Raw genomic sequence first — 15704 nt, forward strand, 5'->3', positions numbered from 1 at the left:
TCAAACGGATTAAACGGGTTAATTTGAGTCAGACTATTCTTAACCCAACCCAAATTTGATCTGCCCACCTATTCGACGGCCCTATATGTCGGTAGTCAAATTGATGAGAACTTGTTAGACCAATGACAAAAGCAGAAATTACAAAGTTTTAAAGACTAGTCAATGCAACGCAATCCGTAGATAAGGGGATCCAGTTCTAATCGACAAAGATTGTCAATGGCAAGGCAAAGTGTTGAAAGCTATTAGTTGACAAGCCTAGTTGACTACAACTAATATGATTGTCTAGGAAGTTGGAATGAGTTAATTGTGGAGTCGTGAACCTAACTATTTCGGCTGTGGTTGCTAGAAGTGGAGCCTATTATTGTGGGTACAATTAGTGATGATAATTGCGAAGGAGCGGAAGGGATGAATCCTTCATAATGGTGCTAGGAATCTCAGACGCAACTGTCATAAAGATAATAATTGAAGAAGTGGAGGCGGCAGCTGTTAGGCAGTAAAGCCAGTGATTTCCGAGATTGTAAATAAGTAGTGCTAGATCATGGAAACCATACATTGCTTGTGTAGTTTAGTAAATGTTGTTAAATGTTAGTAATAGGTAGAAATACCCAAATTGTTGTATGTACAAAGGACCGTCAAATAATCAAAAGGTCTTTACTCATCAATCCATATTCAAAAGGTATTTCAGCGATGCTTCTCAGTAAAAAAAATTGCAACATTATCGCACGGATAAAAATATACAAAAAGATATATGGTGGTGGCTATAATAATCCACCCAGAATTGAAGGAAATAAAAAGAGAATGATAAGGAGCATAAGGACTTGTTTAATAACCATGTTATTCCTAATAACAATTTATACTTAGAAATAGTTCTTTCTACTTTTGTTTCCTTGACGAGTTTGTGAGCATTTGAAGACGTTTGGTAATTACATAAAATATTATTTCTAAAATAAAAAATAATATAAGTGCGTTTGTGCGATTCTTAAATTTTTCTGTGTTGTAAAATTTCTTTTAATTTTTTAATAATTTTATGAGTTTTTTTTTCTCCTTTTCTCCCTTCTCTTCTTCTTTCTTTCTTTCTCAAGGGGCGTCACCTCGCTTAGCCACGTGAGGCTCCAATGAGGTCGCTGACCATCGCCATGTCAAGTGACTGGCTAGAGAAGGAAGAAGAAGAAGAAGAAAAAAGCAGAAATAAAAAGAAAATAACTTGGGCTTAATTCTAGAATTATTCATTACTGACAAAAAGAACTTCTTTCCCGCATTTGATTAAATTAAATTTATTTTCTGGGAACTATGTTCTCGAGTGCAATAATTAGCCGACATTGCAAATAAATTCATATTCTTTTTGTTTTGAAAAAAAAAATAAAAATAGTCCAGAATTAACCAATTATCAAATAGGTCCTAAGTTTGCTCAATAAGTTTTAAGTCAGGAGGAAAATGAGTATTTTCAGTTCAACAAAACAAAAAAGAAAAGACATCATTTTATTGAAAAAATAATACCCCGAAAGAGCTCCTCTTTTTCCCGGAAAGAACTTAGAAAGGAAAAGGAAAAGAGAGAAAAGAGAGAGAGAGAAAGAGGAGCTGCGTGTGCGTGTGCGGGCTTCGGGTTGTGGTGGGCGGAATCGATCCATCATCGCGAATTCGGATTTCGCTGCTGCTGCTGCTGCTGCTGTTCTTCTTGAGAATCATCGACTCGTTGCTGGTCTCCGATCGCCGACCTGATCGACCTTGACCGGAGGAGGAGGAGGAGGCAAAAGACAAACATGGGTCAAGCCTTTCGCAAGCTCTTCGATACTTTCTTCGGCAACACCGAGATGCGGGTACTCTCTACTCTTCCCCGCCTCTTCTTCATTTCGCCTTCTCTCCTGTGCTGCACTTGTCGTCGCGAATGATTTCTCTACCCGATTCTTTTCTCTGCTTATCAGAAGAAAAGGGGAATTCGGACTTTGTTTTGCTACCCATAGATGTAGTCTACCAACACGGAAACTCCAGAATCCCCCTGTTTTTCGCATCTCGACTTTGCCTACAATGGACACGATTACAGAAAAATCGTGCTTTAGTGGTGATGACAATTTTTTTACTTGCTCCAGTTTCAGTTTGGTCGAGCATCAGCTCAGGTTCTACAGATATCGTATCTGAAATCGGTTTGGTTATCGTATCTGAATGCATATTCCCGTTTGATTGCCGTCTCGAGTTATATAGATTGATTTCGTGCTACTGGGTGGGGCAAGTCATGTTTTTGTTTCTTTATCTGCATTTCCCGATTAAGTATGTTGGGTAATAGCCCTGTTCTTTGAGTTGGCTTAGGTTGTGATGCTTGGCCTGGATGCAGCTGGTAAACAACCATTCTCTACAAATTGCACATTGAGAAGTACTATCGACTGTCCCTACCATTGGTAGGTCCATCTTCTTTGTTCACGCTTTTGGATGGCCGTTTCATTTGGAGTTAGCCTCGAAACTACCCTTTACAATTTCCTGCAGGCAGTGCCCATTGTTGCTATGATATTCTATCCACGTGATTTGAACCGTGTACTCTATTTCTTAAAGACTCATCCACCCCCCGGTGCATGAAAGAGCAGGAATTTTCTTCCATCTGATCAGTTTGTTGTGCTTGAGACCTCACTTTTGCTTCGTCGGAGGAGTGACCTTCTATTTTGAAAACCAGCGTTCACCATTCACAACAGGCTTTGATTGAACTGTTGCAACATTTACCTCTTTCATCAATTGAATCTGAGTCTTCCACCTTTGCTTAGAAATGAAATTTTCCTGGACATGCACTAGTCCCTACACTTGGAAATTCGTCTTTATTGTCACGTTGCAAATGTTTGCACCTTTTTGGGTTTTTGCCAATTTAGTGTAGAAATCGTGTTTGTATTCGAGTCATATATGGATAAGTTTTAGTGAAGGAAGAAACCTGCTTAGCTTGCTCTCAAAATGGGATTAACTCTTTACCCCAATGTCTCTGTTCTTAAGGATGTCATTATCACACCTCTGAATTAAAGAGAAAATCTCCTTCAAGTTGTTTCAGGGAATGAAAACTCTTATTTCTGTTGTTTTGGCACCTGAGATGTCTATAAAGTAGCAAATATGTCAACTGCTTTGTTGCCATCTAGATTCATTTATTGGGTTCATGGAGTATGCCCCTTAACTATTCCATTGAGATTCTGTGTATCTGCTTCTTTGGAACTTTCATCTAGGCAAACTTGCCTGTTTTCTAGGACTTACAAAAGTGCCCTCTGTCCTGGCTTGTTGAGAGTTTCTACCATGCCATGTTTACATCATCGACATATAAATGGTGTTCTGGATGGAACGGGATAAGTGCTGATTGTCTTTTCTATGTGTAGGTTTCAATGTGGAGAAAGTACAGTACAAGAATGTCATATTCACCGTTTGGGATGTTGGTGGGCAAGAGAAACTTAGACCTTTGTGGAGGCACTACTTTAATAATACTGATGGGCTGGTAATTCTGCGCTCTTTTAGCCGCATATTTGCTTGTTTACTTCCAAGGGTTTTTTTATAGATTGAGTGTCCTAACAATTTATTCTATAGCAGTTATTTTGCGTTTATCTAACCGAATCATAGAGCTTAAGAGGGCTGAGTTTTGCAGCGTGCATGCGGATGAGGAATGTATGTTTGAGACAGTTGTTAAATGTTTTGCTGCAGATCTATGTTGTTGATTCACTGGATAGGGAGAGAATTGGAAGGGCCAAAGCAGAATTTCAGGTTTTATTGAGATGGCTGGCATATTGACTGTGGCTTTACATGATTAATGCTTTTTTAAACTTCTGCTTTTCCCTCAGGCCATTATCAATGATCCGTTCATGCTCAACAGTGCCATCCTGGTGTTTGCAAATAAACAAGACATGGTATGTTCTGCTAGTGTTTTTAAATATCAAGCATTCATGAACCTCTTCATTGCAAGAGGCCAGGGTATCCTGTTCCAATTTCACTTTTTAGTTAGGGCAGTTTGGTTATACTGCTATGTCTCCTCTCCAGTCTTTGTATTCATCTGTTGGTGGATTCATTAGAAGTTAATGTATAAACTTATGTATGCAAATCTATCTAAGTGAAAATGGGCTTAAAATTTGGCCTCGAAACTCAGAGAAGCACACTTGCTAGGAGATAAATATGTACTGTGTACATGCATGCATGAGAATTAGGATTTAGGTAGCTAACCATTGGGCTGTAACTTACTCGACTAGGAAAGAAAAGTCATCTTTGCTTAATGTTTTTGTGGTACATTCTAATAACTGTCTTTTCATGCTTATACTCTGATTAGTTTCTCCTTGAGACTAATAATTATAAATCGTATATTCAGACTCCGGTTGGAACAATCTATTTGTGTATGTCAGGTAGATATGTGTCGTCTGTAAAAAGAATCGTGCAAATTTGTCTTCTTGGGTTTCATTTCAAATCAAGTAGCATTTCTTCTTTAGTAGGTGAAGCTACATGCGATGCCTTTTATCATTGCTTCTTACAGATATATCAATTGATGCTGTAATAATATCTGTACATTTTTGTCGAGGGGAATATTTTGAGGGGGATTTGTGTGATTACCCTTGAGACTTACCTTATTTGGTACCATGTCCTCTGATTCCCATATTCAAGGTCCTTTTTCCAGAGTGCTCGCCATTGACTTCTTAGACCTCTATCCTTTCTGGGAGACAACTGGGAAAAATCGGTGCATAAATGATGGATGCGGTATGTTTAAGCTGCAGAGATTTTAGGAAGAGATGCAGGGAATGAAGAGCCAGTGTTTAGACTGCAAGATTTCTGAGAGTCGAAGAATAACTGTTCAAGTTCCGTAATATATGCCTATTGCGAATTCCCTGGACTGATTTTACAAATTAAGGGAAGCAAGTTCACATTGGTCTATACATTACATAAATTGTTTACCAAATTAGCTGCTAGATTACACTCTTTTAGGAGATTGATCTGAACAGGCACACAATCAGATATGCTAATATGGTTTAGAACTAGGTTCTGTTACCATCTGGTGATTTTTTGTATAATTCTGGCAATCAGCAATCAGCTTTAGATTGTTCTAAAGTGGCTAAGACATGATATGAGGCTTATGATGTATCTTTTATTTCTAGAAAGGAGCTATGACACCAATGGAAGTTTGCGAAGGCTTGGGTCTCTTTGACCTTAAGAACAGAAAATGGCACATACAGGGACTTGTGCACTCAGGGAGACGGGCTTTATGAGGGCTTGGACTGGTTATCAGGAACCCTAAAGGAGATGAGAGCAGCTGGGTACTCTTCTGTTGGAACCTCATCCTTCTAGTGGTCAAGGTTGAAATTCTTACCCACTTCCTGTGATTACCATTTATTCGAAGTCCTTATGTTGCTCCTAGATGATAGTTTAGAGCTTTCTGCTGGTTTATCTCAGGTCTGCAAAATGATAATCTGACATTCCAGTAGTTACGCATTGGAAGTTGCTCAAGAGTTTCCTCTGAATTTTTTCGGTCATTAAAAGGTGAATGAAATCGTTGCCTCATGTACTATTGGAATTCAGTAGTCCCGTGTACTTTTCATATGCAACGCCACTTTCAGGTTGCTGAATTGTATACCCTTGACCGATCAGGGATTTGGACATACCGAAGATGCTTTTTACTGTGTATATTTTGTATAAATCTCTCTCTCTCTCTCTCTCTCTCTCTCTCTCTCTCTCTCTCGCTCTCCTCTCTAACCAAAAATGCTTGTGATGTGTCCGAGACATTGGAGAGTCTGAAATAGCCTGCAATATATTACCTTCCTATGCTGGGAACTGCAGGTGGTCATGCTTGACCAAGTTGCAGTTCTCACAAGGGTTGGGAGTGGCAATGTGTTGGATGGCACCTCTTTTGTATGAATGAAATAGCTTATCTATGAGCATGTAGGTAAGTACCTGCTCATGGCTTCTTCTTGATCTTTTAGGTTGATCCCATCAAGATAAATACTTATTGACAGTCTCATACGCATAGCCAGATTTCTCAAATGTTTTCCTTTCCTTCTTTTTTGTCTTTTAGTTTGAATGAGGTATTGTTGAGTGGGTAATTGGTTCATGGCATCACGAGTTCCTCGCCGTCAGAGTAAGATGACCAAGAAATTAGAAAGGGTAATTCGTTCCCATAAAAAATCATTTACAGACATTACGATGACTTCTACACCGTGCTAGAATGTTAGAATGGAAGGTCAAGCTGAGAGAAAACAAGGTCTTGGTAGTTTTAAGAGTCTCATACCAAGAGATATTTTTTTATGCATGGTCATCAAAGGATATATCGATTGGTTAATTTATATGTAATTATAATAGAAGTTTGGCTCTCACAGCTCACTTAGAGCTTCCGAAGGGTAAGATGGGTAGAGCAGGCTTTCTTGAGCTCAATTCTCAACAAAAGCAGACTTTAGACAGTGATATTTCGAGGAGCTCAACCATGAGACCCTGAGCCATTGCCATCAACACCTACTTCAAATTGCAAGCCAAAAACTATTGTGCAACCCAACAGACCGTAATTGACCTACATAGTACATACTGTGAAATATCATTTTTTGTCTGTTTACAACTAATCCATATCAGGTGATAATCAGCTACTCGCATTGCAAGCTAACATAGTATCTTCCGCCAAAATTCTCTAAAGTCCATCGTATAGACAAAAAGCTCCTTGATTAGATAACAAGATACAAAATGCTGAAAATAAATTTTAATAGTCCCGCATAACAAAATGTCAGATAAGCATAGAGCGTATCTTTATGTACCAACATTACCATTTTAGTAATCCATAAATTTAAAAAGACAACAAATTTGACTAATGTGAGCTAAAACATGGGGATCCTCCCTCGAATTAAATCACCAGCAGTGTCATCTACGATATCTTAGAACGCACTATGTGGTTTCCCTCACCGCTGCAGCATGGAAGAAACGATGCCATCCATAATCAAAGCCCACTCTCACCAAGCCGTGACATTGGACAAGCCTCAGCACTTACTGTGCAGAAAGAAGAAATGAACCGGTTCAACCAGAAAATCAACTAGGAGTAATGGGCGGGGGAGAACTTGTTTCTGATGGGCCAACTATTTCTCCGAAGGTGTCCATATCAGCAGATATACCCTCTTCAACATCAGCCTCCTCCATCGCAGCCACTGTTACATCTCTGTCCCCCATGACAACATCAATTCCTTCTTGCTCTAAGCTAGATTGCATCTTAACCTCTTCACCGGCCTTCTCTGGGTTCTCAGATTCCTGTATCATCATTTGCTGGTTGGAACAGCTTGTCAACATAGACGTGACCAGCAGATTCTGCGAGCAAGAGCAGTAAGCACAGGTCAGTAATACCTAATAGATGATGAGATACAGACTAGAGATGTGAATGGACGAATAATACTCATTCCTTGACTTAGCAATACGAAAATGAAAACCAACTTGAGACTTGATAATATAAAGAACAAGCGACACCAGCAAAAGGTAAAGCTCTAAGGGAAGTGGACATTCTGTCCATGTCTCTTATCCATAACCAATCAATCACCCAGGTGCTTTAAAGTCTAAAAGGCAGAGAATAATGTATTTTTTTGTAAAAAAGCTCTATTGTTTTTCAAACAATGTCATAGTCAATTAAAACATCTCAAAGATATCGATGTCTGTCGCACCACCATGGTGGAGGTGGCAATTTATTACTCTTATCTTGCAGATTAGCCAAATTGTTTGAGATACAATAGGCTCTGCCACACCTCTTTAGGTGACTCATGCATTAAATTTTTAACAGAGAAGGGTTGAAGTAGAACCAGTATAAAAAAACAGGCCGTTGAGAAAGCAAAGGCCAGAAAGTAGAACAGCCGGAACTTTAAGGAAGATGAATATACGAAATATCAAAATCAACCTCTAAAGCATCAAAGTATCAAATTATGAAGCAATTTGCTTTGCACCTAATGTCCTCTATACCAAAGCCATAATTTTAGCATCACAATAATTCCATTCCAGGGCCAATCAAACAAGATATGGAGCACGGCCTTGACAGATTAAGGGCACATTTGGCAACTTGCCAAATAGTGTTTGATTATGTTCTTTTGTTCTCAGTAATAAATTTGGAATGGTAAATTTTTTGTTCCCATGAACAAATTTGTTCTAGGGAATAGGTTTGGAACAAAATCAAAGAGTTAAAAAAGTTGCTTCTATAATTCGGGAATAATTTCAGAATCAAGCTAATCCAAATTTCATTTTCTCCTCTCTTCTTCCTATTCTTCTTCCTTCTCTTTTCTTCTTCCACTGCCGCCACTGTCAACCACTGCTGGCGACTAGTTGGGCGAGGTCTAGCGAGCTAGCCAAAGGCTCACTAGGCTAGGGCGAGATTGCCGGTGGCTAGGCAGGCCTCGCTCGGGCCTCCCCAACCATCGGTGAGCCTTGCCCGGGCGAGGATCGGCCGAGCCATGGCTAGGCAAGGTTGAGCCTCGCCCAAATCCAACGAGGCCGAGTTTGCCCAGCTATCCACGGGACTCAACCTTGCCAAGCCACCACAAGGTCGGTGTTGCTGGCCAAGGCGAGGCCAAGCCCCGCCGGCGACTAGGCGAGCTCGGCCAATGAGGCGCGACCTCACCGGGGGCTGGCAAGGTAAACAGCCCTCGTTTGGCCGATCGCCGATCATCCCAAGGCTAGCAACCTACCAAAGCTTGAAGAAGATGAGAAAGAAAATAAAAAAGTTATAAAATCACTAAAAATTAAAAGAAAATGGTTTGAACTAGAAATTTTGAAAACAAAGTATTGAACGCAATTCAATTCCAAGAATAGAATTTTGGACAATTACCAAACGCCTTAAAATACTTAAAAATTGTTCCCGAAAATAGAATAAAAAAGAATTATTTATAATTAGAAATTATTCCTGGGAATAGAATTATTGCCAAACACACCCTAACTACACTTATTCCTGATAAGCAGTGAGGAATTCATTATTGGAACCAATCAAACTTTCATGGTTGAAAATCAGATGAAGTATACGCTAACCAAAAATTTCATATCAGAGGTAGCGTCATCCCCAGAGGAAGAGCATTTGGGTTTGCACAACAGTTGGGCAAAATGAGATGTTCTCATGGATAAGTATATACAAAGTAGCCTCCAGCTTTTTAGCATGATTAACAACAAACCTTTTCAAGTGCTAAAGCAAGCTTTGAGAGTTTTGGATATATGCTCAGTGCAGATAGAAGTATCTGTAAAAAGGTGGGAATGAAAAAAAAAATTAGATGGATTTGAAATTAATCCCTGCAAGGCTATTTAGAGCACAAGAAACAGAAAAACCGTGCAAAATAAATGACAAACACAACCATTCACCAACTAACCCTCTGCCTTAAGCAAGAACCACAAAAGTTCCAAAAAAATCCAGCATGTACACCAAAGAATCAGAAGAATTACATATATAATTTGATTGCTAAAAATACAAACAAATAAGTAAAAACAAAAATAGGCGATACCTCGCATAGCCTTTGAAGGGTGAATGGTGGACCCTCATCGAAGCTGAGAAGAGCTGGAAAGTAAAACACATAATAGCATCAGATGAGTAAGTACACCCTAAATTGTAACCATACAAAAATCCAATCGAAGTCACAGACTTGCTTCAAGCACTAAAGGCAGAGCAAAAGAACAACGAAGGCTTGTTACCTAGCAAAAGTGTTATGATAAGCACCCAATGAGCTCTAGTTTCTTGACCTAAGAGACACATTGTTACAGAATAAAGTGTTTGATCTCAGATGCATGACATACTCGAAGATGACATCACGACAATCTCTGATTAGAGAAATGATATCTAAAGATGATAGAGAAGCACTAAACTGAAAAAAATTTACCATTTAAGATTTTCAAGATATACAGAGTCGTATCAGTCTATTAAAGGATGTCCTACAACTCTCAAAACTAAATTTCTTACAGGCCAACGAGCTAAATTAACCACCTAACCCAAAAAAATAACAACAAATAATAATATTTCCCTTTAAAGAACAGCACTTCATCCTACCATTACAGAGTATTCTACCTACACAATCAGTTCAGAAGACCAGCAGGAAGAAAATATATTGTCAAATTATAAGAAAACAAAGGCAATTCCGAGCTAAAAAAGAAATTTCAGTACAACCTCAAGGGCAAGTGCAATAACTCGGGATAACCACTGGACTACCTTCGAGCTTTGAGAAAGAAAGTCCTAAGTATATTCTGCCTATATCAAAAGAACCATCAACTAATGCAAGCAAGAGTAGCTGAGAATTCACAACAACAGCAGATGAAGAGCTGAAGGCGCATTTCAGTATTTGCCAAGTAAGTTATCAATGTTAATAATTTACCTTCATCCAACCTTGTTACCAACTCTTGGTGGGTCTCTCCCAAAGAAGCGCTTTGCTCTTCAGTGGTCATTTTTGCTTCGGGATAATCTGACAGGACCTTTGTAGTACATCAAAATAATAATCATAAACTGACACTAGAAGCCTAAAAAATTCATACCTAGGACGATAAATGCCGCAATCTTAGACACTTACATACCTCCCCATACCTGCTTCAATTTAACAGATAGAATAGTCTTCACTTGATCCCATTCAATCCTGAGAGATTAATGAAAAGTTCCAACAAAGTCAAGGCAACATTCATTCTTCAAAAGCTAAACATTTACAAGTTTAATTAAATTTTGACATGTCGAAGGATGAAAGGACACGCAAACTTAACTATAAGGTTCACCAATCATAGTGAGTCTCATGATTGACTTCTTAAATGAATTATTCTGATTTTTTTTTTTTTTTAAGCAGAGAATGCTACCATTGTTGAAGAAATTAAGAAGCTTTATCTGTTATCTCCTATCCTTTTGGTTAAGGACAAAAACCAACCCCCAGTGATGACAAAATTAGAAGGACATCAAAGAGGGAGCAAAACAAGAAACAAGAAGCGTCTATTCTGGATCATGAATGGAGGTGATGCGAAATATGCAAAACCAGAAGAATAACTACATTGATATAGTGAATGAGACAACCTTTTCTATCGTAATCCAAACACTAAGACAGGAATTTCATCCACAAGCAAATATGCCAAGATAAACATGCATCAGACAACCATAGTGACTCGATTAACAATTAAATAAAGTAGCATTGACAGCAGAGAGGTTAGAATGGTTACTGTGGTCAGTTATGCGAAAAGTAGGATCATGTGTGCAATGAGAAACAGGATCATTCAAAGGAAAATTGCGAGGGTACTTGGATACCAGAATGTCCCAGAGGATGCAATTGTTTCTATAACTCTTCTAGCTTCTTCCTCGGGAAGATCAAGCCCGGGCACCATGCTTCTAAATGTCTACAGAGAAGACACATCAACAAACATCAGAGCCAAGCAAGCACCTTGGACACGAAATATCTAGCTTCATGCAAATCTCATAGGATATAATATATACTTGTAATAACATCGATGCAATTGATCACATAACAAGCTGCTTAAAGTAGAGAGAATCCCAATGACGTCCATAAATTTTAAGAGCATACTGCATCTGTAAGATTTAGGACAAATAATCTAAATTCGATGGTGGTTAGCTAACAAAGAACATTGAAAATCTAGCAATGTTGTGGTAAGGCACTTGGCTATTATTTCTAAGTATTAATGCTTGATGGTCGGTAGGTGTTTGCGGGATCTAATGGGGATAACGCTATACAGGAACCTCCTTTGATCTCTGACTAAAAGACGAGGGAATCGGTGGATATAAATACTGACGTTTCCATCTCGACCGCTTCTGGCCGCCGAGACCAAAAAGCACACGACCATGCTTGTCGGTGCGTGACCCATTGTGCATCTATTAGCCTCATCACGAAGCAGCATTCGATTTCAGATCGGTAAAATGGGGTGCACAAGCGAAAACCAACGTGAATGAGCAGACGGAAAGGGGGGAAAACACGAGCACTCTTCTCGGCATCGTTTTGCTTCTTGGTTTGTTGGATTTCCATTTTACGCATGGAAAATCTGAACGGGAAAAGGTAAGGAACTCTGACAGAAGATGAGAAATAGCCACGTCTAAAGCCTCAGGCCAGAGGAAAATCAGAGAACTCATAGTCGAGGGGGGGAAAGAAGAGTATCGGAAAACTGAAATTGAAGGTGGAAAAGAACGCATCACGAGAACAGTCTCGAACACACGAAAACCAAAGCCAGAGGAGCAACGGGGCTCCGGCGAGAGAGGTGGCGCTACCTCGTTGATATTCGGCGATGGAAGAAGAGCTTGCGCGGTGGCTGCCGGTGGAGGCGCGGTGGCCGGTCGGGGTGCGGTCGCCGATGGGAGAGGAGCGAGGGATGGCTGATTTTGCCCTTTAGGGCGAATTAATGCCGGCGGTCATATTCTGGAAAGTATGGATATTTCTGGAAAGTACGCATTAATTTCTACGAGCCTTTCCATTTTGAAAAGGAAATTGCAAATCGGAACTTGTCCACTGTCTTCTTAAGCGCAGCAGTTACCTCTTCTTCTTCTTTTTCTTTCCTGGTAAATTCGATTTATTTTCATGCGCGTCATCTACGAGCAGAACAATGAATTGCCTTGGCCAAACACCATCACTACCATAAAATTAAATAAATAAATAAATTATAAATGCATCTCTACTTTTTATTGCAATATCAATTTACGTCCTCAAGAAATCTTCAGACTGGTAATTCAAATGCACAATGACCAATCCACCCTCAAATTCATCTAATTCTTAGATTTTTATTTGGATCTGAAATAGGTAATTCATTCATTCATAAGCAAGGATTACAAGTAGACGATAGGTTTGATTCAGAACATAAAATACTAAAAAAAGGTTGGGGAGGTTCATATAACCAATTTGTAGAAAGGATTTGAGATGATGCGTTTTCGCTACCCAATCGGCGGCTTGGCTAGTTTCTCTTGGGTAATCATCTAATTCCTAGATGACTACCCATGTCTTCTCCCTTCTCAGCCATGCCCTTTGACGAATCTATTAATAGTGGAGCACCACTAATTCGAGTTGAGCTCAATGCCAATGAAACTCGACCGGTCGCAATTTAGTTGGGTTGTCAATGGTGGTGGGAGGCTGAATAGGTGGTGGTTGGTTTAATCGAATATTTTAGCAATTTTAAAATATTTATTTAAAACTATGATCGTCATAAAAGTCATTGGCTTTCTAGCAGTTTTATGATGGTCATAAAACGATAATCTTCTTCAATAATTATCAACTTATTTATAACCGTTTCTTCACGAATCTCTCTTCTTATTCTTTTACCTATAAATTGTTTCCCTAAAAATAATTGAAAAATGATACCAATATATCATAACAATAATATTCTTGCTTCTCTTTAAGTATATTTCCTTTTCTCGCTAGGTTATACATGTGACGTTGTTTTTGTTTCCTTCTAATTTACTGTGAAGTATATAAAAAGGTCTATTGTATATTGGAATGATAACCGCTGTAGCTTTACACGTCTCGGACAATTCATTTTTATTTATTTATTATTTTCAATATATTTCTAAAAATTAGTATTGTTTTCATGTCATCTAACATTTTTCCGATAGGTTTAAGGTTTTGAGCCAGTGGCTTTCATTGTGAGTGGATTTAAAATGACAAGAACCGGAAGGAAAATGGCAAATTTGTAAATAACGCTTGATTTTAAATGACATATGGAAATGGTAATGATAGGCTTTCGAAATTCAATATGCAAATGGAAATGAGAGGTTAAAATGTGAAAATGCATTTTCATGTTTTTTAAGAAATAACTTACTCTTCAGGTGAAAAATGGAAATTCATAAAAATCATTGGAAACACGTTGGAGTGGAAGACGTTTCAAATTTTGAAACGATTACGAAACTTAATTGGCCTTCTTTTATGTGCGATTATGGAATGGATTGTTCTCTAAATTCCAATTAACTAGCAAAAATATGTAATCCGAATTTGCTGGCGTCTAAATTCTCTAAATAGGCTTGTGTTCGCCCGCACGGCTGGCTACTTGTGTGGATGCAAGAAACAGAACAATTAATTAATTATGCGAGGAAGCGAATTGAGTGGAAAGTTAATGAAGATATGTTAATCATGTCATTTTTCCATTTCCATTATTCATTTAAAGATTTATTATAGAAAAAAAAAAAGCTAGACAAATGACACTTATGACTTAAAAACGTTGAATTTATCAATCAATAATAGTTGGTTACTTTCTCTATTTGATCAACTCTCCAGTGGGAAGGATATTTCACCTATAGTTTGCTTCGAGACAAAAAAAAAGAAGAAAAAACACTTAATAATATTAAATATATTTAGAAAATAGAGATCTTTAGTTTGTTTCATTGGATCAAAAAAGATATGTATATGTGTCCATTTTCCTCTTTCCCGAGGGGAAGATAATGCGGAGAGATCCGACATTTACAAATAGTATGTGTTGGTAATGATTCTGTTATGGAAAACAAATTTTTTCAAATTTTTTTTTCCCGATAACAGTTTCTAAGCATTTAAACACATTTGATAACTATACAAAATTATATTCCCGAGAGAGAAATGCGTTTGGTACGATCCTATTTATTTTTATGACTTAAAATTTCTTTTAATTTATTAATAATTTTATTACATTTTTCTTTTTTTCTTTTTCTTCTCCTTCCTCGAGTCGATCGTCGGTTGGCAACCAACCAAACAAGGGCCAGCAAGGTTGGCCTCGGGAGGCTCGCCGACCCGACCACCGGCAAGGTCACCTTGAGCCTCGTCGTGACTAGGCGAGGTGACCTCACTCGCCATCGGCAAGGCTCGGCCGGCTAAGTGAGTCTCGGCCTTGCGGTGGCTGGGGGAGGCTTAGGAGCCTCCCAACCACCGCAAGATCGCTAGGCCTCATTTGGCTAGCCGCCGCCGAGGCCGACAATCGACTAGGGGAAAAATGAAGGAAGAGAAAGAAAAAAAAACTTGATTCTTGATTCTTATTTCTCAAGTTGTTCCCTTTTCTTTCTTATTTTTAAATTCGCTCCCGAGAAAAAAAAAAAAACTTACCAAACACAGTTTTGTTCTATATTTACTCCTAGGAACAAAATAACAGAAACACTTGTTCCCAATAGCGTTACCAAATACGGCTTAAATGCATTTAGCCTTTTTTTCCTAATTCTCTATGCTCCTTTTAATCATTGTTTCCAATTAGTTCTCTTCCTTTTCCCTGGTATTCCACTAGTGAACAAGTCATGTGGACCTATTACTTCAACACAGCTAGCACTACTCACAACCGGGGTATAGGGTTAGCTTGCGGTTGTGAGCAGTGCTATAAGGCGCACTAATCCTATAATGGGCCTTTCATCCACCCCTACTCACCCTAGGCGTAAATGGCTATTATACTAGCCTACCCGGTGATAGCTAGGGCTACCTTCCCTACTGTGAGATCTCATAATTCCTTGTCTATCTTTATTTTCCCTACAACGAGAGAATACATAGGACAACGCGGGATCTCCCACCCCAAGTTGGATCTCCCACCTGTTTCCTCCTTAGGCCATTTAGGGACTTGCCTCGGTCCAATCCACACCTACAATAGATTGACCAATAATGTTCGTAATGTTTATTTTGTGGATTTGTAATTCTTTGACTCTCACCATAAAGAAATAAACTAACCAATCGATAGGTTGCTTTAATTATTTTGGGACGAGTACAGTAGAAGTTTTTAAAACCGCTGTGAAAATACAATCGAGTCATAATGTTTGTAAAAAGTGTTGTCAAATTAATGCAATTAAATCATTCCGTTATTTTAAATAAATT

The 15704-nt window shown here is 38.7% G+C and overlaps 1 protein-coding gene and 1 pseudogene across 1 annotated transcript; one reads left to right on the plus strand and one right to left on the minus strand.

Moving 5' to 3' along the window:
• The first annotated feature begins 1535 nt into the window (after positions 1 to 1535).
• LOC120288072 lies at positions 1536 to 5291 on the plus strand (annotated as a pseudogene).
• Positions 5292 to 6664: 1373 nt separating this feature from the next.
• On the minus strand, positions 6665 to 12188 carry LOC120288065 (serine/threonine-protein phosphatase 4 regulatory subunit 2-like). The gene is made up of 7 exons (XM_039301368.1): positions 12170 to 12188; positions 11201 to 11289; positions 10502 to 10550; positions 10296 to 10392; positions 9435 to 9487; positions 9111 to 9173; positions 6665 to 7275 (listed from the first exon to the last, which is right to left on the minus strand). The coding sequence occupies exons 2-7, from the start codon at positions 11275 to 11277 to the stop codon at positions 7003 to 7005; spliced, it is 612 nt and encodes a 203-aa protein (XP_039157302.1). The 5' UTR covers positions 11278 to 11289; positions 12170 to 12188; the 3' UTR covers positions 6665 to 7002.
• Positions 12189 to 15704: the final 3516 nt, after the last annotated feature.

Source organism: Eucalyptus grandis, chromosome 9, assembly GCF_016545825.1.
Source record: "Eucalyptus grandis isolate ANBG69807.140 chromosome 9, ASM1654582v1, whole genome shotgun sequence".
In the NCBI taxonomy this organism is placed as follows: domain Eukaryota; kingdom Viridiplantae; phylum Streptophyta; class Magnoliopsida; order Myrtales; family Myrtaceae; genus Eucalyptus; species Eucalyptus grandis.